This window comes from Artemia franciscana, chromosome 21 (assembly GCF_032884065.1).
Source record: "Artemia franciscana chromosome 21, ASM3288406v1, whole genome shotgun sequence".
NCBI lineage: Eukaryota > Metazoa > Arthropoda > Branchiopoda > Anostraca > Artemiidae > Artemia > Artemia franciscana.
The window spans coordinates 34,567,889-34,589,544 of record NC_088883.1 but is presented as its reverse complement, the minus strand read 5'-3'; the positions used below and the strand labels follow the sequence as shown (position 1 = coordinate 34,589,544).

Below are 21,656 nucleotides of genomic sequence, written 5' to 3'. Positions count from 1 at the left end.
GGGGAGAGGATAGAAGCTGCACATCAACTAATAGACCCATTTGCTCCCTGTTTTCTTCCATCTGTATCTTTGGCCGTCTTGTCCCCGCAAAACGAGTTTCCATAATACCCATCACGTATACTATTTTGCTATTTACATCGTTTTATTGATCTAACTGAGCATCGAAAATATCAATCGGCATACCCGACTCTAGACCCGGATCGACACACCCGGCATACCCAATCTTCAAACTTCTTAGGTACCAAAACTATCAAGCTGGTACCCAAACTTCAGATATAGAGACCCGACCCGGGTACCAAAGCACTGATTTTAGTTTTAACAAAACAAATTAATTTTGCCTCCAGAAAGAGAGGGCGGTAAAAGAATAGTACTGAAAAGCAAGACTTACCATAGGAGCATCCTCTTCTAAAGATTCCACTGGCTTATCTGCGTCATCAAGGTATGTTCTGTAAGTCTCTAAGGATGAAAAACTCGCCATATCTCTTGGCTCCCAGGTATCAAACGTGCTGCTAAATGCTGATTTTTCCTCTTGTAATTTCGGTTCTTCGTTCTTTTCAACGCCATCTGCCTTAGCACTTATCTTGTTCTCGGGATGGACCTCCTTTGAAATTTCATGGGAAGTTTCAATTTTCGATATTTCTACCTCAACTTCAGAAGTCTTTTTGAGTAACAACTCGATAGTCCTCGAAACTCCAGGTAGGGGGTTAGGTGAATCATTTGATACTGGAAGGGGTACAATAGGTGAGGGCTTATGGCTAGAAGCCGTTTTGTCTACTTCAGCAGATGCTAGGACCTCTTCCGCCATTTCAACACAATGGTCATCTGAAGTTTCAGGCTTATCTGAAACGACTAGAGACTTATCCATAACAGAAAATAAACCAAATTGGGATGTGGCTTCTGTAATAGAAATATCTGGTGTGACCTCTCTAGTAGGCCATGAGGTGTAGGCTTCTTCGATAACATCTTTTTTCGCGGTTACTTCTTTTTTCTCTTCATTAAACCCTTCAACCGTGGAATCATCAAGCACTGCCTCTCTCTTGTCATTTTTCGGATTATTATCTTGCTTCAGAGGTTCAGTTTCCACAATGATAATGTCTTCAAGAAATCCTAAATCAACCTCTTCTTGTTGACTTGCAGGAAGATTCTCCACTCTATCAGTTTTTGTGTCCAATTCAATATGTTTTCTTATACACATTGGCTCATTCACTGGACACTTATTAGCATCTTCTTCTGAAGTTATCACTTCAATTTGTTTTTCAGGCACCACCTCTTTTATCTGGTAGCCAAAAGTAGTGCCCAGCATCGTAGATACTGCATCTCTCCCCCTTTTGTGCTGCTCATCGTCTACAATACATGTCTCTGGTTTTTGAATATCCCCAGGCTGGTCACGGATTACCTCAAAAGCATGACATTCGGGCTCATCAACTGGAGGAGGCGATATTGAAGATCCAATTAATAATCCAGGGATTACCTCGATCAGTGGAGACTTTGGCGGCTCATCATCCATTGGTATTTCTGCAACTTCGTCTGGTGTGCGTAGACTTGTGTATGGAAGAGGCGGTGGTGATTCACCAAGATTAGCTATAGCAACTTTGTGTTTTGTGGCTTCTTCGATATCCCTTAATTCTTTGGGATCCAAAAGACTTTCAATTAGTTGAGTTTCAATATCTTCTCTCTTCTTTTCCTCCTCATTAATAAGCATAGTCTCAGCACAGTGATGTGACAACCGCGGCTTTTGCAATTCTTTCGACTTTGTGTCAATTGACTCATCTTTAACAGGATTTTTAGAAATTTCAGTTACTACAGCTTTGTTAGGAGCGCCTAAGCTACTGGAGACATTTTTTAAATTATCAAGTTGGTTTTCTACGGACTTTTCTTCCTTTTCCAAATAGCTCTCTACTTTCTGCTCTTCAGTTTGGCTTGTATCTAATAAAATTGGGATTTCTGATTTAACTTCTACTCTTTTATCCTCGTCTACTTTATTTATTTCATAATCTGTGCGGGACACTGGCACCTTCTTTTCCTTATCCTGAGCTTCTTTATTTGTAGTTTTTTCAATATCTTGATTAGTTGGCCAAATTTCCTTCATTTCTTGATTTTTTGACCCATCAACTACAATATTAGTGTTGTTAATTTTGTCTCTCAATATTTCTTCGTTTTGGCTGGAAAGCAACGGTTTCTCATCTAATTCATCTGAGTGGTCCTTAATTTTTGGTTCTCTGTCATCCCTTAGGCCCCTCTCTATCTCATCTTCTATTATTTCAGCAGCAAATGGTTTAAGTTGGGTTTTAATGGTATCTTGAGATTGTTCTCCTCTTTTATCAGCAACTGAATTCTGTTCTTCTATTCGAGGAAAAGAAGGGGCCTTCTCCTTTTCTTGAAGAACCTCGTGAATAGAAGGGACAAAACTTGCCAGAATTGGTGAAGCCACGTCAATAAGCTCTCTTAAAGAACCCCGCTTAGATGAGCTACTTTCCACAGTTTCATCAAAAGTCTCTGGAAGTGCACCATAAATACTCGACGTCATTATATCTGAAGCTCGTTCGTTCTTGGGTTCCGTTAAAATTCGATCGTCAAAAGATCTGTCAAAGTCCACGTGATCAGGAGTGAGGTTGATTTCATTAGCAGCAGAATCGACAACAGCATCCAATCGATCAATTACTTCACATACGGATCTAGTCAAGGCAAGCTTGATCTGCTGTGGTTCAGTTGCTGTTGTCTCATCAAAAGCGCTCAAGTCTACAGCATTATTTTCTGGCGTCCTAGCTCCTGAGCTCAGATTGTCCTTTGTTTCTTCACGAGTCTCTTTTTTTGCCTGATTAACAGACGATGTATCCAAAGCAAGCTTTTGCTGTTTTGGAATCTCTGAAATCAATTCAACGGCTGATGAAGCTTTGGAGTTTGAATTATTCTTTTCCTGGGGTTCTTTGCTCATAATTTTGTTTTCTGAAGTTTCTTTTAATACTTCTTCAATAGTCGATATGCTTGATTCTTGGAGTTTTTCTAGATTCTCAATCAGGCTTGGAGCATAAGATTTTTTATCAGTGCCTTTTATCTCCTTTATATTAATTGAATCTGTTGTTTCCTTCACAAACGAGCTTAGGCTTTCAGCAGTCATGAGAACTGCATTTTCTAGCTTTTCTAAGACTGAATCTTTCAAAACAGAAGTTTGTATCTCAACGAGAGGATTTATGGCAACTTGCTTAACATCTTCTTTTGTTTCTTCTGAGGTACTAACCGCATCTGTTATTCTTGCAGTTGTTAGAAATGGTTCTGAAACGATCGTATCATGCAGGGAAGAAAAAAGACTTGTTTCGTGGAACTTCTTACCACTGGAAGACTCTTTGATTTCTCTTTCAGATTCTTCCAAGGACAAACTATTTGACTGGTCTGTGAATGGCTTCAGACCTTTCAGTTTCTCAGCTATTAAAATAATATCGTCACTTGAAGAACTTTGCATACCAGAAGCTTCTAGAGATTCAAAATTTTCTGTTTTATTTAAATCTTTACAGTCTTCACCGACTAGGGCCTCTTTAGTTTTCATAAGAGCATTCGCAGTCTGCTCTGTAGCAGGTGATACTTTTTCGTGGCTACTATCAAATATATCTCCATCTTTACTTAGAGTCTGAGATTCTTGCGCACCATCTTCTCCATTAAGTTTGACAATAGTATAATTTTCAGGTGGTGTTTTTGGCTTAATTTCCATCTGTAGAGTATATTTCAGAGGATCTATTGGCCTCTCAATACCTGTAAAGGTTGATGGCATTTCATTCGGATCTTGGTCTTGCTTTTTACTTGTAATCTGAGTATTACTACCCTCCTCCGTAGAAATCACTGCTACATCAGCTGAAACATCACCACTTATATCCGAATGACATTCCACTGGAATTAATACATTTTCTACATTGTACTCTTTCCTGATTGGCTGCTCTCCCATAGGGATTGGTACCTCTTCTTTATTAACTTCAAAAGAATCTGAGGGAAGGATTTCTTTATCAGAAGCACAAGTATCTAGCTTATTTAATGGATATTTGGTTAAGACAACATCTTGAGTAGCCAAACTAGCCAAGAGTCCAAGGTTAGGCTCTATTCTTTCACTTAAACTTGTTGCCAATTTCTCCATAATATTCGATTGTCCTGCTTCGTCCCCTTTTTTATTTTCTCCCTTCTCTTGTGGCTTGTTTTTGTCACTGACTTCTCCTGATATAAATGACTTTTCCTGGTTTTCTGTAAATTCCATCGGTTTCTTTACCAATTCGTTTAAATATTTCTCATCTACTTCACTAATTTGGCTGGACAAAGGAGCCTGCTCAGATACTTCTTTGGGCTCTTCCATAGTATCTGTTTTACTTTCATCTTCAAAATCATCTGAAGTAGCTTCTTTGTTCTTGATAATACCCGAAGGAAAAGTTATGCTATCCTTTTTGTCAGAAACTTTAAAAAAATCTGAAGTTTCTTTTTTTATAAGAATTACATCCTGAGAAGAAACTTCATTCTTTTTGTCAATATCTGTTGCAGATGCACTGATATCCTTCTCATCAGAAAGAACATCCAAAGTTTCCTCTATTGTGGAAGTAGAAATCTTTTCGTAAACTTCCATTTCCACTATTTCAGAATCTTTGACTGATTCCTTGTCAATAGTGAATAGCCCCACAACTTCAAGTGAGGTAGCTTGATTCTTTTTAGAAGTATCAGAAGGGGAAGAACTGCTATCTTCTTTATCCGAAACTTCAAAACTGTCCAGTGTTTCTTCTTTTTTAAGAGTCTGATATTGTTTCCCAAATTTCTTTTCCACAATTTTAGAATCTTCGATTAATTTCTCGTCACCGCTGACCAGTTCCACAACTTCATGGGGAGCAGCTTCATTCTTTTTGGTGAGATCTTTAGGAGAAGAGCTGATATCTGCTATATCTGAATCTTTGAGATTATCCGACGTTTCTTCTTTTTTATGAGTGGAATTTTCAGCTCCCATTTCTACTATTTTAGAATCTTTAGCTAATTTTCCATCAGTAGTGACCAGCTGCACCACTTCATGCGGAGGAGCTTCATTATTTGTGGTTTTATCTGTAAGAAAAAAGCTGCTACCTGTTTCATCTGAAACTTTGAGAAAATCCGACGTTTCTTCGTTTTTTAGAGTGGAAGATTGTTTGTAAGCTTCGCTTTCTAGTATTTGAGAATCTTTGACTAATTCCTCGTTAGTGCCGACCAATTCCACAGCTTCATATAGAGAAGCTTCATTCTTTTTGGCAATACTTAAAGGAGAATAGCTGCTATTTTCTTTACCTAAAACTTCGCGATTACCTTGTATTTCTTGTTTTTTAAGAGAGGGGTATTTTTTGTCAATTTCTATTTCCAATATTTTAGAAACTTTGACTGATCCTTGGTCAGTGTCATACAGCCCCATAGCTTCAGGTGAAGTAGCTTCTGCAATATCTGCAGGAGAAGTGCTGCTTTCTTCTTTATCTGAGACTTTGAGAATATCTAATGTTTCTTCTTTTCTAAGTGTGGAATATTGTTTGTCAACTTCCCTTTCAACTATTTTAGAATCTTTGACTGATTTCTCATCAGTGCTGACCAGCTGGAAAACTTTATTTGGAGCAGCTTCATTCTTTTTGGCAATATCTGAAAGAGAAGACCTGCTTTCTTCTATATCTGAAACTTTGAGAATATCCAATGTTACTTCTTTTATAACAGTGGAAAGTTGTTCGTCAGCTTCCATTTCTATTATTTTAGAATCTTTGACAAACTTTTTGTCAGTACCGACCAACTCCACAGCCTCGTGTGCAGCATCTTCATTCTTTTTGGCAATATCTAACAGAGAAGATGTGCCATCTTCTTTATCTGAAACTTTGGGAATATCCGATGCTTCGTCTTTTATAAGATTCGAATGTTGATTCACAACTTCAACTTCAACTATGTTATAATCTTTGACCTCTTTGACTGATTGATTATCACTGACGACCGATTCCTGAGCTTCTTGAGACGCAACTTTCTTATCTACGAAAACATCTAAAGGAAATGAGCTGCTATCTTCTTTACTCGAAACTTGGAGAATATATGACATTTCTTCTTTTCCAAAAGCGGAATATTGCTTGACTCCTTCCACTTCTGGTATTTTATAATCTTTTATTGCTTTTGCTAATTGCTTATTATTAAAGACCAATTCCTGAGCTTCTTGAGGCGTAACTTCCTTCTCTATTGATACACTTGAAGAAAATGAGCTGGTATCTTCTTCACCTAAAATTTTGAGAATATCAGATGTTTCTTCTTTTTTAATTGTGGAATGTTCTTTGTCAACTTCCACTTCAGCTGTTTTTGAATCTTTGAGCTCTTTTAATAATTGATTGTCAGTAATGACCAATTCTTGAGCTTGTCGAGGCATAACTTCTTTCTCTATGGAAACAAATGAAGGAAGAGAGCTGCTATCTTCGCCACCTGACATTTTTAGAACATCCAATGTTTCTTCTTTTTTAAGAGTGAAATGTTCATTGTCAGATTTCTCTTCAACTATTTTAGAATCTTCATCTTCTGTGACTAATTTCTTATCAGTAACGGTCAGTTCCTGAGCTTCTCGAGGCGTGCCTTCCTTCTCTACGGAATCATCTAAAGGAAAAGAAGTGCTATCTTCTTTACCTGAAACTTTCTGAATATCTAGTGTTTCTTGTTTCTTTAGGAGTGAATATTCTTTGTCAACTTTCATTTCGCCCATTTTAGAGTCTTTGACTAATCTCCCGTCAGTGCAAGCCAGCTCAACAACTTCATGTTGAGCAATTTCATACTTTTTGGCAATATCAGAGGGAGAAGAGCTTCTATCTTCTATGTCTGATACTTTGAGAATATCAGATTTTTCTTCTTTTTTAAGAGTAGAATACTCTTTGTCAGCTTGCACTTCAACCATGTTTGATTCTTTTGCTTCTTTGACTAATTGCTTATCAGTAACAGCGAATTCCTGTGCTTCTTGAGCCATATCTTCCTTTTCTATGGAAACATCAGAAGCAAACTCTTTTCCTGAAATTTTAAGAATATCCGATGTTTCTTCTTTTTTAAATGTGGTATATTGATTGTCAACTTCCATTTTGACTATTTTAGGATCTTTGATGAATTTCTCGTCAATGTCGACCAATTCCGCAATTTCATTTGAATAAGTTTCTTCCTTTTTACCAATATCTGAAAGATAAGAGCTGCTTTCTTCTTTATCTGAAACTTTGAGAATATCCGATATTTCTCCTTCCGTAAAAGTGGAATATTGATTTTCAACTTCCATTTCGACTATTTTAGAATCTTTGACTAATTTTCACCAGTACCGACCAAATCCTCAACTTCATGTAGAGCAGCTCCATTCTTTTTGACAATATCTGAAGGAGAAGAGCTGCTACCTTCTATGTCTGAAACTTCGAGAATATCCGATGTTTCTTCTTTGTTAAGAGTGGAATGTTTTTTGTCAGCTTCCAGTTCGACTATTTTCGAATCTTCGACTAATTGATTATCAGTGGCAAACAATTTTCGAGCTTTTTGAGGCGTAACTTCCTTCTCCATGAAACCATCTAAAGGAAAAGGAGTGCTAACTTCTTTACCCGAAACTTTGAGAATATCCGATGTTACTTCTTTATTAAGAGTGGAATATTGTTCGTCAGCTTCCATTTCTACCACTTTCGACCCTTTGACTAGCTTTCCGCCTGCACCGACCAATTCCACAACTTCATATGAAGTATCTTCATTCTTTTTGGCAATATCCAAAGGAGAAGATGTGCCATCTTCTTTACATGAGACTTTGAAAATATCCGATATTTCTTCTTCTTTATAAGTGGAATATTGTTTTTCCAGTTCCATTTCAATTATTTTAGAATCTTTGACTAATTTCTCACCAGTCACAACCAACTCCACAGCTCCATGTGGAGCACCTCCATTCTCTTTGGCAATATCTGAAGGAGATGAGCTGCTATCTCCTATGTCTGAAACTTTGAGAATATCCGATGTTTCTTCTTCCTTAAGAGTGGAATGTTTTTTGTCAGCTTCCACTTCGAGTATTTTCGAATCTTTGACTTCTGTGACTAATTGGTTGTCAGTGGCAACCCATTCTCGAGCTTCTTGTGGCGTATTTGCCTTCTCTTTGGAATCATCTAAAGGAAAAGAGGTGCTAACTTCTTTACCTGAAACTTTGAGAATATCCAATATTTCTTCTTTGTTAAGGGTGGAATATTGCTTGTCAGCTTCCATTTCTACTATTTTAGACTCTTTGGCTAACTTTGCGTCTGCACTGACAAACTCCACAACTTCGTGTGAAGCAGCTTCATTCTTTTCGGCAATATCAGAAAGAGAAGAGGTGCCACCTTCTTTATCTGAAACTTTGAGAATATCCGATGTTTCTTCTTTTATAAGAATAGAATATTGTTTGACGCCTTCGACTTCAATCGTTTCAGAATCTTTGACTTCTTTAACTAATTGCTGATCAGTGGTGACCGGTTCTTGAGCTTCTTGAGGCGTAAATTTTTTCCCTACAGAAATATCTGAAGGAAAGGAGTTGCTATCTTCTTTACCCGAAACTTTCAGAGTATCTGACATTTCTTCTTTTTCAAGAGTAGGATATTGTTTAACGCCTTCCACTTCAATTATTTTAGAATCTTTGACCTCTTTGACTAATTGTATATCTGTTTCTTGAGGCGCAACTTCTTTTTCTAAGGAAACATATGAAGGAAATGAACTGCATTTCTCTTTACTCGAAACTTTGAGAATATCTGACCTTTCTTCTTTTTCAAGAGTGGAATATTGTTTGACAACTTCCGCCTCAACTATTTTAGAATCTTTGTCCTCTTTGACTAATTGTATATCTATTTCTTGAGGCGCAACTTCTTTCTCTACGGAAACATATGAGGAAAATGAACTGCTATCTTCTTTACTCGAAACTTTGAGAATATCTGGCCTTTCTTTTTTTTCAAGAGTGGGATATTGTTTGACACCTTCAGCTTCAACTATTTTAGAATCTTTGTCCTCTTTAACTAATTGTATATCTGTTTCTTGAGGCGCAACTTCTTTCTCTACAGGAACATCTGAAGGAGACGAGGTACCATCTTCTTTACTAAAAGCTTTCAGAATATCTGACACTTCTTCTTTTTCAAGAATTGAATATTGTTTGACACCTACCACTTCAACTATTTTAGAATCTTTGAATTCTTTGACTAACTGCATATATGTTTCTTGAGGCGCAACTTCTTTCTCTACGGAAACATCTGAAGGAAATGAGCTGCTATCTTCTTTACCCGAAACTTTCGGAATATCTGCCGTTTCTTTTTTTTCAAGAGTGGAATACTGTTTGACACCTACCACTTCAACTATATTAGAGTCTTTCACCTCTTTGACTGATTGCATATCTGTTTCTTGAGGCGTAACTTCCTTCCCTATGCAAACATCTGAAAGTAACGAGCGGCTATCTTCTTTGCCTGTTACTTTGAGAATATTTGATGTATCTTCTTTTTGAAGAGTTGAATATTGTTTGCCAGCTTCAATTTCAACTATTTTAAAATCTTTGACTAACTTTTTGTCTTTACCGACCATCTCCACAACTTCATAAGAAACAGCTTCATTCTTTTTGACATTATCCGAAAGAGAAGAGATGCTATCTTCTTTATCTGAAACTGTAAGATTTTTTGATGCTTCTTCTTTTATAAGAGTTGAATATTGATCTACATCTTCAACTTCAATTTTTTTAGAGTCTGTGACTTCTTTTTCTAATTGCTTATCAGAGGCGACCAATTCCTGAGCTTTTTGAGGCGTAATTTCTTTCTCTGTGGAATCATTTGAAGGAGATGAGGTGCTAACCTCTTTACCTGAAACTTTGAGAATATCCGATACTTCTTCTTTTTTAAGAGTAGAATATTGTTCAACTTCCATTTCCTCTATTTTAGAACCTCTTACTACTTCCTTGTCAGTGGCAACCAACTTCACAGCTCTATGTGGAGAAGGATAATTCTTTTTGGCAATATCCAAAGAAGAATAGCTGCTATCTTCTTTATCTGAAACTTCAAGAATGTTAGACATTTCTTCTTCTTTAGGAGTGGAATATTTTTCGACACCTTCCACTTCAGCTAATTCAGCATCGTTGATTTCTTTCACCAATAGCTTGTCAAGTTTGATCGATTCTCCGGCTTCTTGAGATTCAACATTATTTTTTCTGGAAATATCTGAAGGAAACGAGCTGCTATCTTCTATACTTGAAACTTGGAAAATATCTGATGTTTCTTCTTTTTTAAGAGCCATAAATTCATTAGGAGGATCTTCGTTCTTTTTGGCAATATCCACAGTGGAAGAGCTGCTATGTTCTTTATTTGAAACTTTGACAATATCTGATGTTTCTTCTTTTTTAAGAGAAGAATGTTTTTTGTCAACTTCCACTCCCATAATATTTGAGTCTTTCTCTTCAACTACTAAGTCTTTAAGAGCTTTAGCCATTATTCCCACATTTTCTATAGTGATAATCTCTTCCGTTTGTATATCAGTTGTTCTTTCTGGCCTCTCTATAGTGAGAGTGCTCTCAAGTAAATTGTCATCAGAGTCATCAGAGGTAGAGAATGCAAGCCTTGGCTTTTCATCGCTCATTTCCGATTCCATTTCTTTTTTTGTTTCATCTTTTGTAGTTGCATCTACAGGTACGTCTTTTAGACCTAAGGCAATAGAATCAATGTTTTCTTTTTGCTCTTTCCCTGTTAGCAGTTCTGACTTGGTTGCATCAATATTAAAGGAATCAAAAATAATCTCAGAAATATCAACATCTTTGTCACTTTCGATACGTAATGGGCCTATTTCTTCTGACATTGCCCTTAGCATCATGTCAGTAGATTTTTTACTAATCTCAACATTAGCTGTTTCTAATTGTTCATCTGTTCCTTCTACTATTTGTACTTGAACAACTGAAGTCCCGGCAATATCTTTTTCTGTCTTTATGGTTTCTTTTTTGTTTTCATAATTGTCTTTATTTTCAATTTTACATCCCGTAGCTACATCTCTTTCATCATAAAGTCTCACCTCTTCGGTGATACTTTTTTCGTGCTGTTCCACATGTTTCCCCACGTGTTCTTCGTGTCCTACTTGTTCTTCAGGTTTTTCATCTTTAAGAAGTTTTCTTGCTAACTCAATACCTTCAATATCTTGTTGTTTTCCGCATAATAGCTCATCTTGTGGCGTATTAGGTAATCTGCTTGGTAATTCACTGATCTCAGTTTTTTGCTCTGTATGCAAGTCTACGTTTTGCTCACTTGGTATAAAAGATAAAGGTTCTTCTAATGCTTCTGACGCTTCTCTTTGTGATATTTCACAGATTTGTGATGCAACTAAAGGACTGTTATTAACTAAATTGCCGCTTTTAATGGGAATTTCAGCTTCATTTTCTGACACATTTTCTTTTTTAGATACTTCTTTTTCTTCAGTAATGTACGATTCTAAGACTTTTTCTACCTGGGCCACTGGTTCCAATTTTAATTCCGTGTCTTCTTTACTAGAGGTGGCGTCAACAGTTATTCTAGCTGGAAGAACAGGGGTGATTAATTCCTGCCTAACTTCTTCTGTAGATTGTTTCTCTTTAACCATCGTATCTACTTCAGACGATTTCATCTGGGCAGAAATCTCAGAAACTAAGTTTGTGATATTGCTTTCTCCTTTTGAGATTTCTTCTTTCACATTTTCTTTTATCTTTTGGGCTTCTCCAGAAGCCTTTTGTGCACTTTCTTTTTCGTCTTCTTCAGCATCTACTTCCGTTGAATCTAGAGTCCGATGTTCTTTTGCAACTTCTGTCTCTTTTTCTGCATTGGGTCTGTCAATTGCTTTTGTAGAACATAATGTAGAATCCATTGCTATAGTGTCACTTGTTGAGATTTCTTGCCTTGACCCTTCATAATCTTCTAACTCAGATGCAGAAACAATATTTCTAACTTCAGGAGGAAGCAGGATCAGTCCTGCTAATTGCATAGCCCGTTCTGTAATTTCATTTTCCTTCTTTATTTTAGATACAGAAAACTTTTCATCTGCCAACAAATTTAAGACTTCTTTGGGCTTTTGATCTTCGTTGGCTGTAACTCCAGCGGATAAGCTTATGACATCTGAGGTGGCACCTAACACTATTGGTAAATCATCTTCTTTGCTTTCTTCTTTGACCGTATATTCAGCTGTGGATTTTTGGTCCAGTATATTTCCATATTTAATCTCAGTCTTACCAACGTCATCCTGAATTTGGAATGAACTGAATGGAAATTTGTCTGAGATTCCAGAAACGGAAAAATCAATATTCTTATCTACTACTTTTTGGTCATCAACTGTCACAGTTCCACCCATTCTTTCTTCGACTTCAGATATTGACTCTATTTGACTTATCATTTCCGTAGCCATATCTACGATGTCTATATTTCGTCCCTTTGGAGTTATCTGGACGGAATCTATTGAGACATAATCATCAGCGTTATCTAAAAGCACAGGACTAGATTTTTCAAAAGATACGTTTACGAAAATCCTTGATTCTGATCCGTCCACTTCGGAAATTTTCTCACTGGCTAGGGAGGCCCTGGTAAAGTTGGTTATTTCATTTTGTTCTTCTTTTTCACTGGTTTTTATTGTATTCATCATTTCTTCTATTTTTCCAATTCTGTCTTCTATACCTTCTATATTCATCTTGTTAACAAGACTCATCATTTCTTCTTCTTCAGTCGTATTAGATGTGACAATCTTGTCAACGGCTGATATGGTCTTAGACAGTTCTTCTATCTTTTCACCCCCTTTTCTCAGTGGTTCAATCAACACCTCATCAATAGTAGAACCAGGCTGTTTTTCCTGAATCAAAGAAATGCTGGAGCTTTCAAGCTGTGGTTTGTATTCTCCAGCAATCTTGGAGACATCTGCGACAATATCCACTGAGCCTTGAATATCTGTTACAGTGGATGAATCTTGCTTTTCTTTTGCCTTCCCCTGAATTAAGACATATGTCTTAGCTTCTCTTTCAGTCCCGGCTGCCTCGTTTTCAGAAAGTAAGCTAGATAGTTCTTCAAGCCTTTCTACTTTTTCATTTACTAGTTGTTCTACATCTTTGCTTAGAAGACTTGCTGTAAAATCCATAATGATTTCGTCATCTTTAATCTCCTTTTCTTTGGAATCTTTGCCTTGTAGTTTGATCTCTGAAGATATCTGTTCAGTATTTTCTTTCACTTCAGCCGAATCAGCTCTGGGAATGTCGATTGAGCTTTGGATTAAAGTCATATTTGATACTTCTTGCTTTCCACCTAATTTGTCTCTTGTTGATGCTTCTTCCTTTTCCCCTTTATCAGCAAAATTCGGCTTCATTTTTGATACTGAAGCAGGCATTTTTTCTATATTGTTGACTTCCTTTTGAACTAGTTCTTTCAAATGCTCATTTTCTAGATTTGCAGTACAGCTTATAGGGATTTCGTCACTTTTTTTCTTGATTAATCTTACTTCTTTTTCTTTTTGTCCATGTTTTTGTTCAGCTATTTCAGTTATTTCTTCAACATCTGAGTCATCAACTTTGGAAGTTTCAATCGAGCCTTGGACATCTCTTAGAGAGGATGTTTTTTCACACGGCTTGTCTTTTAATACGACTTCATAATTTTTAGTTATATCAGTCAAGATTAGCTGTGTCTCCAAGCCTAAGGTAGTAAGTTTTTCTACCTTGTTGATTTCCTCTTCATTCAGCACTCCAATATTTTTGTTAACTAAATTTGTAGCAAGATCAGTGACGATTTTGTCTTCTTGAATATCTTTATTCTGGCTAAGCCCTGCGGCAGTTAGCTCAGCTACTTTGTCAAGACCAGTCATAGTGTCACGCTTACTATCCAGTTTTTCTCCCTCATCAGGGAGTAAATATTCCACTACTTCATCATCAATTTCTGTGTCAAGAGCTTCTGTTTTTTCTAGATATTTTTCCATGCAAAATTCATGTCGCGTATCCTCAGACATGGAAATACCATCCCTCTTAAAGCCAATTTCCAAGCTAGATTCATCTTCTAGTCTAAAAGTAGGTTTCCCGGGTTTTACTCCTGCTTCAGTCACATCTTGATGAGTAGTGTCAATGCCTACTGAAGATTTTTCTTTTCTATGATCTTTATTTTGATATTCTACACATTCTTCAACAACACCGGGAAGAGAATCTACCTCGGATTCTGCAACCCTGACTTTGTCAGGCTTTTCTTCTACTTCATGTTCCTGATGTGTGCTGGCCTGAAAAGAAGACGCAATTTTATCAACTAAAACTTCCAAAGTAATTCCTTCAAGTAGCTTGCTGTCTATTTCTGAGGACAAATCATTCTTCATAGCTATATCTGCGTCATAGCTTGTCTCTTTTTCAACAGGTATACTACCTGTTTCTCCAAAATATTTTTGGCTCTGCGGATGTTCAGCTCTAGCCTCTGTAGAAGTCAGAACTTTGGACACTTTATCAGAAGCCATCGAAGCACGAAACTTCTGTTCCTGAGCTTCATCTTTTTTGTCTGGCATTTCTCTTGCAATACTTTCTGCCACAAGGTCAGAAATATCTTTCGAAGTAGCTGAAACCTCTTCAAATGTCATTGATTCAGTCTTCACTATTTCTTTTACAGTCTCATTTGTTGAAATTTTAATAATAGATAATTCTGTTGTTAGGTTTTCATTCGGTTCACCAGCTAGTTTGAGATTGTCTTCCTTTACTGCAACTTCAACTGACTGTGGTGTTTCATTTTTATCTATTTGAAATCCTTCCTGTGTGGATTCTTCAGGATAAATTCTTTTTGATTGTTCTTCTTCTGTCAGTATTTTTTCTTTAACATCCTCAGTCATGAGGTAACTTGTAACCGAAGATTTGGATACACCATCTTCAATTTCCTTCACTGATTCTCCTGCAGGCATTACTTTCAAGCCATCTTTTCCTAGTTTTTCAATACTCTCTAAATCAGTGGTTAGAGCATCATTGTTTTCAGTTGTTCTTTCTGTCATACTAAAACTTATATCATTTCTATTTTGAACCTCGATTGCCACCTCTTTCTCGACAGTTGGATCTACCGTTGATAATTTCTCCTTCGATTTATCTAGTTTCAGAGCACTTATTTCATATTGTATCAATTTATCTGAAGGGGCCTTCTCTGTCTCCTTTTCTTTAAGAATATCTCTGTCTAAGACTGCTTCGTCTTTTGTCTGAAGTTGAGCTTCTTCAAGAGTCTTTGTGTCTGTTTTTAAAGGCATTTCTATTGTAATTTCCTCTGCGGGCTTTTCAAAAGCTGTCAGGTCAGTTGTTACAAGTTTACTTACTTGATTTGTTACATCTGCATCACTGAAGACACCCATTTTTATATCTTTCTGTTTCGTCGAATCGGACGAAGCTGGTTTTTCTTCCTTTTCAGTACGCAACTCTTCTGATATAGACGATTCTGGACGGATGATTTCTTTCACATTGTCGTCCTCTTTCTGTGTTTCAATTTGGATATCTTTAACTACAAGGCTACTTAATTCTTTAGCTTTAATTAAATCTGCTTTAAGTTGATCCCTTTTTGAGTCTATAGGTCTCATTTCGACAGTGTCATTTGCTATTTCCTCAACGACACGCTCAATCATTTCATTAGTTACTTCTGCAGCACTAATGCCTCCTTCTATTTCATGATTTATTTTCGCTACAATTTCAACTTCAGTTGCAACATCTATCGAAGCCTGTTTCTCTTCGGGTTTCTTAACCCTCGCTGTTGTTAATTCTTTCAATGTTATTTTATCTGGAAGGATTTTTTCATCCTCTTTACTTTCTTCCTTCAGTATTTTTCTCTGCATGTCTTCGGTAATAGAGTCACTTATGTCTTTTGATTTAACTAACTCTTCTTTAGATGCACTCCTTCTAGTCTCCACAGGCATTACATTCGCGTCATCCTTTAATTGTTTTTCAACAGTGGTCGTGTCGTTTGCTACTAAATCACTGACTTCAGTGATGACTTCTATGGTACCATAACCTTCGTACCGTTTATCTCGAACATTATCTACTACTATTTCTTGAACTGAAGGATCTAATGGAGCTAGATATTTATCAAGTTTCTCTGTTTTCTCCACGGTTAGTTCTTTTTGCACCTTTTGGTCAAAAAATAGCATCTCATTCTCTCGACCTTCTTCCTTCGGCATTTTACTTTTCAAACCTTCAGTAATAATATCACTGACTTGTGTTGATTTAACCAAATCCTCCTCAGATACATCCATTTGACTTTCCAAAGGCGTTGCTTTTACGGCATCCTTTAATACTTTTTCGAGATTTGCTGAGCCAGTAGACACTAAATCACTGACTTCAGTAGGGATCTTTAGGATACCGAAGTCTGCCTTTTGGTTGTCTTGCATCTTGTGCACTGCCAATTCTTCAACTGCAGTACTTATAGCAGCCGGTTTCTCTCCAGTTTTCTCTGTAATCACTTTTTCCTGAACTGATTTGTCTGAAAGAATTTCTTCCGTCTCCTTCTTTTCTTTGCTGAATAAATTTCTTTTTAAGTCATCAGCATCATCACCTCTTGCGTCATTAAATTTACTTAAATGTTTTTCAAGTATTGTGGTTCCTAGTTCTACAGACATTTCTTTTATAGCATCCTCCGCTCGGTTTTCAACACTGGTCAATTCAGCTTTTGCAGAATCACTTACTTCAGCAGCTGCCACAATTGTGCTCGAATCCCTATACTGTTCATCTTGTATCCTAGTGACCAGGCTTTCTCCTTTTGTAGTATCTAGTAAAGCTTGCACTTCTTCAGTTTCATGGGATTTCTTGGTATGCATTTCTTCTTGTTCTAATTTGTCAAAAAGTTGTCCTTCTTTCTTCACATTTTCTTGTTGCGGCATTGTCACTTCTAAATCTTCAGGAAAAAAGGCACTTGTATATTTTGTCTTAGCTAAGTCCTCTGTTGTTTTCGGGTCATCCTTCACAAGCTTGTCAAAAGGAGTAAGGTCAGCTTCTACTGAATCACTGACTTCAGTAGTTACTTTTAGGATACTGATACCTCCCTTTAAGTCATCTGCCATTCTTACTATCTCCATTCCTTCAATCGTTGCAGATGTTGACACCAATTTTTCATCGGATTTTTTTGCCTCTTCTGTGGTCATTTCTGTTTTTATTAAGTTGACAGATAATAGTTTTTCTGTCTCCTTATCTTCAATCTTGGAAATTTTTTGCTCTGATTTTTCAGTGACAAGACTAATATTTTCTGTTGTATTAAACGAATCTTCTTCAGCTGATTTCATTCCTACTCCAATCACATAATCGTTTGCTAATTTATCATCGCTGGTCAACTCAGCTGCTACTGAAGTGTTCAATTCAATAACTGCTTCAGTGATGCCTAAGTTCCCCACTTCCGCCTTACGCTCTTCTTCTTTTTTGATATTTGCGTCGGTAGAAGCAGATTGTTTTTTAGATTCTTCTGCCTCTCCTATAGGTGATTTTTCCAGTATCAAATTATCTGCACCAATTTTTTCTATTTCCAAGTCACTCTTCATCATCTTTATTTCTGACTTTCCTGTGGTAAGGACACTTGTATCTTTTGATTTCTCTAAATACTCATCAGTTATTCTCGTTTGTGTTTGTCCTCTCAAAGCAGCCTTTACTGGTTCATCGACAGTAATAACTTCATCTTTAAGAGATTCGCTTACTTGACTAGTTACTTCAAGGGTACTTGAGATGCCCTTGTTTTCACGTGGATCCACGCGTAGCTTTTCATCTTCGATTACAGCATGTGCTGAAGCTTGTTTTTCATCACGATTTTTGATTATCTCTCTATGTAAATCTCCCTGTACTAATTTGCCTATCATGACGTCTTCTATTTCTTTGTATTCTTTTTTTGACATTTTACTCTCTATAACTTCAGTGATATATGTGTCTTTAGATTTGACTAACTCCTGTGCAAGTAATTTTTTGTCTGCTCCTTCAGGTGTTTCTTCTGCCAAATCTTTCACCAGTTCATCGATTTGTTTGGTCGTTACTGATCCACTCTCCTCAATAGTTACCTCCATATTTACAAGTCTTGCTATCTTTTCATCAAGTGCAATTTTGGCCTCTTCCTCTTTGGTTTTAGGATGGATTTGATGTGGTTTCTCATCAGATTTTTGAGTCTTTTCTAGGGGAGATTCTTCCTTTATTAGTTCCACACGATGAAATTTTTCCGACTCCTTATTGTCTGCTGTAAGAATTTTCTTTTCTGCACATTCCTCTAGAAGACCATACGCGTCTTTTGCTGTTGTGAAATCATTTTCAAGCATTTTTGTTCTTGTTTCTTCAGATTTTATGGTTAGGACTGGAGAATCAAAACTAAGAGACTTTTCTTCTTTTAAATCTAACGTTTTTGAAGCAGTTTCATCAACTGAATCTCTTACGGTTAGGACTGAAGAGTCAAAACTAAGAGACTTATCTCCTGTTAAATCTAGGGTTTTTGTAGCAATTTCATCAGCTGAGTCTAATGATTTGCCAGCATTGAGGGTAGCAAATTCCTGATTTTTGATACTATCACGATTGTCTGGCTCCTTTTTATCATAAGCTGCTTTAATAATGGAATCCTGTTGCTGTTTTTCTGTCATTGCAGTATATGTGCTCTGAGAAGGGTCATCAGATAATTTTTGTGATAAAGTTAGACCCAAAAGCAAAGCCTCAGATTGTTCTTTTTCTTTTGTATCTGCTTGAGTAGAGAGGGACTCGGATTCAACTATATCACTAGGAGCTAGAGCAACAGACTTAGGAGCTTGTGGAATTAAGGTTTTTTGTTCTTTATTCAGCACTAGGTTCGTTTCAGAGGGTGTAAGGGGAGGAGAAAGTTCTGTTCTTTCATAGCTTATTCCGAGAGGTTTGACTACATCAGGCAAAACAATGATTACATCTTGACTTTTCGGAACAGTTTCAGCTTCCTCGGGTGCATTCAGGTATTTAATACCTGAAATACCTTTCATGATTTGATCAGTGGCTTCCGTCTTGCTTGAAGAAACGACAGAAATAAATTGTGTTACTTCTTGCAGTAAGCGATTATCCATTTTTGGGTCATCTATGCTACCAAACCTTGACTCATCATCTTCCAAAGTTTGCCTTGTGCTCAATTCTGTCCCTTCAGGCGTTTTTACGCTTCCGTCTGTTTTTTCAGCAGCTGCTGGTTTTGGAGGTTCAGTTGCCAATTCACTCTCACTGGTTACAGATTCTTTTGATTTTGATCCAAAAATTTTAAATTTTCTCTCAGTTTTCTCGGGCTTTTCAATTTCAACTTTTTCGGAGGTTGAACGTTTAAAAAATGAAAACTTGGAAGGCTTTTCTTCTTTTCTTTCTTCCTTTTTAGCCTCTTTCTTTTCCTCTTTTTTAGGTTTTTTATCTTCCTCTGCTGCCTTTTTAGCAAGCTTATCATCAAGAACATCTTTAAGTTCAGAAACTGCTTTTTCCATTTTTGCAAATAATCCCGAGCCAAATCGTCTTTTCTTAGTTGAATCATCACTCTCATCACTTTTAGCTTTTTCTTCTTCGGAAGATTCGTCCTTACGTGAAGCTACAACATCGCCTAGCATTTCATATTCAAAATCCTCTTTTTCTTCTTCAAATATCTCATCTTTACGAGAAGCTATAACATCACTTAACATTTCATATTCAACATCGTCTACTTCTTCTCCTCCCTCTGATGGAGGTCCAACGTCAAGAGAATCCGTAAAATGAGATATACCTGGAATGTTGATTGGGTCGCTTTTGATTTGTTCAGATGCATCCAAAATACATTCGGATGATATATTTTCAAATAACTGTGTGGAAACTTGTATTGCTGTATCTTTTTCTTCTGCAATAGCTGCTGATTGAGCAGAAGGACTAATTTCATGTGGTAGAGATGCTTCCTCTTTCACAGTGGTTTTCTCCACTATTGATTTAGAGCTTTCGATGACTTCTGCAACAACAGACTTCGACGTTTTGAGTACTTCCGGTACTTCTGCATCGCCAATTTGAGTAGTTGTTCCTGAGCCAAGCAATTCATGAGATATTTTGAATTCTGCTAATGTTTTCCGTCCTTCAATAGAATCTTGACTGGTCTCAAAGGTGTTATCCTTTTCGTCAATATCCTTATCACTATCTAGTGTAGTCTGGACATCAATAGCTGAATCTTTAGACACGTCCTTTTCAACCAGCACAGGCGTACCATCTTTCTTCTTCTCATCATCTTCAGAGCTTTGAGTAGTGCTGTAAAAAGATAGCTACAATTAAATTCCATTGATAGGTTTCACTAAAAGTTGGGCCGTCGTTACCCGGGTCAGTGTTCCTATGGATGCAAAATCTAGGTACCAACTTGCTATTTCGAGACCCAAAAGTTTCTAAATCTGGGATAGTAGCTTTTTATTACCGATAGCCTTTGAAAACCAATAAGTAAAAGACATTATATTACCATCCCACCGGCATGCAAAAAGAGGGGTAGCATATTAGCCATGCGACTCGGCAGTTTTCATGGCCTAGTGAAATTCGTTTGCGGATTTTGTGAGAAAGTGTCAGTGCTGCCCCTATCACCAAATTTTTTGGATGCTGTTAAAATTTTTCTGCTACTGGCCGCTTTGGAACTTTTTTCTTAGCTGCCTCCAGGTATATAAGACAGAACAACCGCGGATAGTTTTTGCTGAAAATAAATATTAAATTTTACGACTTTATACTCTGTGCTCCTAAGGCACGGGGTGGGGGATAGAGGTAATGCATCACCGGATATTAGAACTCTATTTACGTCTACGTATGTACTACTGACTTTTATTTCCTAGCGTAATTGCCTTAGAGGGTAATGATTCCTCCGGTACCTTGAACATGGGGACAACCTCTATATTACTCTATTGACTTTTCTGAACACCGATATAAGCAAGCGGCAAACCCGTTTTCATATAGCGATGAATTCGTTGGGTAACGAAATTGGCAAGCTGCTGTCCCAACTTTAGATATAGAGAGGCTCGATGCGCGTACCGAAGACCAGATACTGGGTGGTAAAATTTGAGTTTTACCACTGCTAATTCAACTAGTGTCGAAAGCCCTTTCAATTTTTGTACTTCATTTCCATACTTTACATCAAATATACAGATTTGTTACGGAAATAAACAGAGTAGCTAGGGCCATTGCAAAGGTAATTTTGAGTTTGTAGAAGCTCATACACTTACTCAACAACCATTGTTAAAATCAGTTGGACTAATTAGATAATTTGCAGGAAAAAAAATAATGAACTCAAAGAAAAAAAAAATACAAAAAGCTTACAAAAACCAAATTAGAAAGATTGATCAAAAAAATCTTTGAGCATTGTCAGCGCAAAAATGTCTGAATTATTCAAGAACTGTTTTCAAATAGTTTTCAAAATTTTTTTCAAATAGGGTTTAATAAGTGAGTTTTTTTCTTTTCCCTCATGTTACTAAGTTCTAGGTTAGGCTATGTTACGAAAAAAGCTGTTGAAATACAATAAAATTGCATCGTTTTACAGAATTAACACTTTCAAACAGAGCTCAAACACTTTCTCTCAAACACTTAGTTTGTTTTACAGAGCTCAAACACTTTCAAAGAGGAACAAAAAGCTCTTTTTTACATTAACCCTCTAATGTCCAGAGCATCATTTGCATTTTACTGAAAACAATATGTATTTTGAGCAGTGAGTTATGTATGTCATAACGTCAAATACAAGACAACAAAACAGCATCAA

At 36.8% G+C, this 21,656-nt stretch overlaps 1 protein-coding gene across 1 annotated transcript in view; it reads right to left on the bottom strand.

Annotated features, from left to right (window-relative positions):
- Window positions 1–21,656, bottom strand: part of LOC136040979 (uncharacterized) — a 240,024-nt gene that overhangs the window by 28,602 nt on the left and 189,766 nt on the right. The window contains 2 exon segments of the mRNA XM_065725455.1: window positions 389–7,292; window positions 7,295–20,176. Coding sequence (XP_065581527.1) covers window positions 389–7,292; window positions 7,295–20,176 — 19,786 coding nt within the window.